The 1,289-nt window shown below is 37.5% G+C and overlaps 1 protein-coding gene across 3 annotated transcripts in view; it reads right to left on the minus strand.

Annotated features, from left to right (window-relative positions):
* Nucleotides 1-1,289, minus strand: part of LOC118747350 (puromycin-sensitive aminopeptidase-like) — an 8,167-nt gene that overhangs the window by 5,235 nt on the left and 1,643 nt on the right. For 2 of the 3 annotated variants that reach the window (XM_036481405.1, XM_036481407.1), the window contains exons 2-3: nucleotides 962-1,027; nucleotides 30-637 (exon numbers count right to left, since the gene is read on the minus strand). In XM_036481405.1, the coding sequence (XP_036337298.1) occupies nucleotides 30-637; nucleotides 962-1,027 (674 nt within the window). The remainder of the gene's footprint in view (nucleotides 1-29; nucleotides 638-961; nucleotides 1,028-1,289) is intronic. The other variant, XM_036481406.1, reaches the window with a different exon arrangement.

Genomic DNA, 1,289 nt, shown 5'->3' on the forward strand with positions numbered 1-1,289 from the left:
ACACTAGTTTTGCCCTCAAAAGTGAAAGCCTCCAGGTTCGGCTGTAATTCTAAATCATAGTGCGTTGGCACAACATTGGTTGGGAGACGCTTAAACTCCTTCTGACTCGATGTTGACATTTTTCTGTGAAATTGATTTCTATGACCAGCTACGTAATTTAGACCAACGTCGGCGGATGTGCGTGAAATAACTAAACCGTACTTCTGGCACAGATCACCCAATAGTGGCGCTTCTGTGTATTTAAGTGGTGCTCCAAAAGATGCGTTAGAGTAGTCGCGGTAGAATTGTTTTTGCTGTTTTACGTACTGCTTAGACGATATAGCACTATCCAGGTGTTCAGACAAATGACAATTTTCTGTGCATAAAAAATTTTCAATTGGTGATAGCTGAGCACAATTTATTTTTGGAGACACAACAGAAGGCAGCTGGGATTGTTTTGAAGCAATTACGACAACAGCGATTGCAGTTAATTCGCGATAACAACGATATGAATACAAACGTGAACGCAACTCAATTGCAAATTTTTGCTTAATTTGCGGCTGTGACTGCTGTATTCGTTGGCGTTGCAAAGCAATTTTTATGCGGTGTCGCTTTTGGATGAATCGCGTCGAGCTAACGGGACAATTGCAACTGACAGCTGGAATGGGCATGCAAAAGGAAACATAAAAAGATGTTAGTGGATTAGTGTTGCCAGCGCAAAATATTAGTACGATCTCCCACTGGAATAGCTTTGGCGATTGGTTTCTGTGGCCAATGGAAAATGGAACTTTCCTAAATAGAACAACAAAAAACGAGTTCGCATTTCATTCGCATTTTGTTTTTATGTACATACATTGGTTAACATTTGAATGGTTATCTTTTGAATAAGGAACTCAAATATAAATATAATAAAGTATATGGCTTTGAAGCTGGTTTTATCAATTACAAGCAACAAGAAAACTGTAAGGAAGTATTGTTTTACCTTTCAATAAATGCTGCGTGAACTCTGTATTTGCCTTTGCCAAATCAAGGCGTAATTTGCCCAATTCTATAATACATAATTAAAAACGCACAATTTAGATTAGACATTTTTGTTCTTAATAAAAACCAGTGACTACCGAGTTTAATACAATAAATTAGCTCGTTTCTCAACGTTCAGTGCTCGATTTGGATTGCATGAAAAATGTGAAGCACGCGACTTTGTCAAACAGCAAAGTAAAAATAGCAACAACTATTCCTATAAGAACTACCCTATCGAGATGATTTTTATTGGAGTGATGAATTGGAATACCGATTACCGTTTTTGAATT

The sequence above is a fragment of the Rhagoletis pomonella genome, unplaced genomic scaffold, assembly GCF_013731165.1.
Source record: "Rhagoletis pomonella isolate Grant_MI unplaced genomic scaffold, Rhpom_1.0 Rhpom_scaffold_00011, whole genome shotgun sequence".
NCBI classification, from domain to species: Eukaryota; Metazoa; Arthropoda; class Insecta; order Diptera; family Tephritidae; genus Rhagoletis; species Rhagoletis pomonella.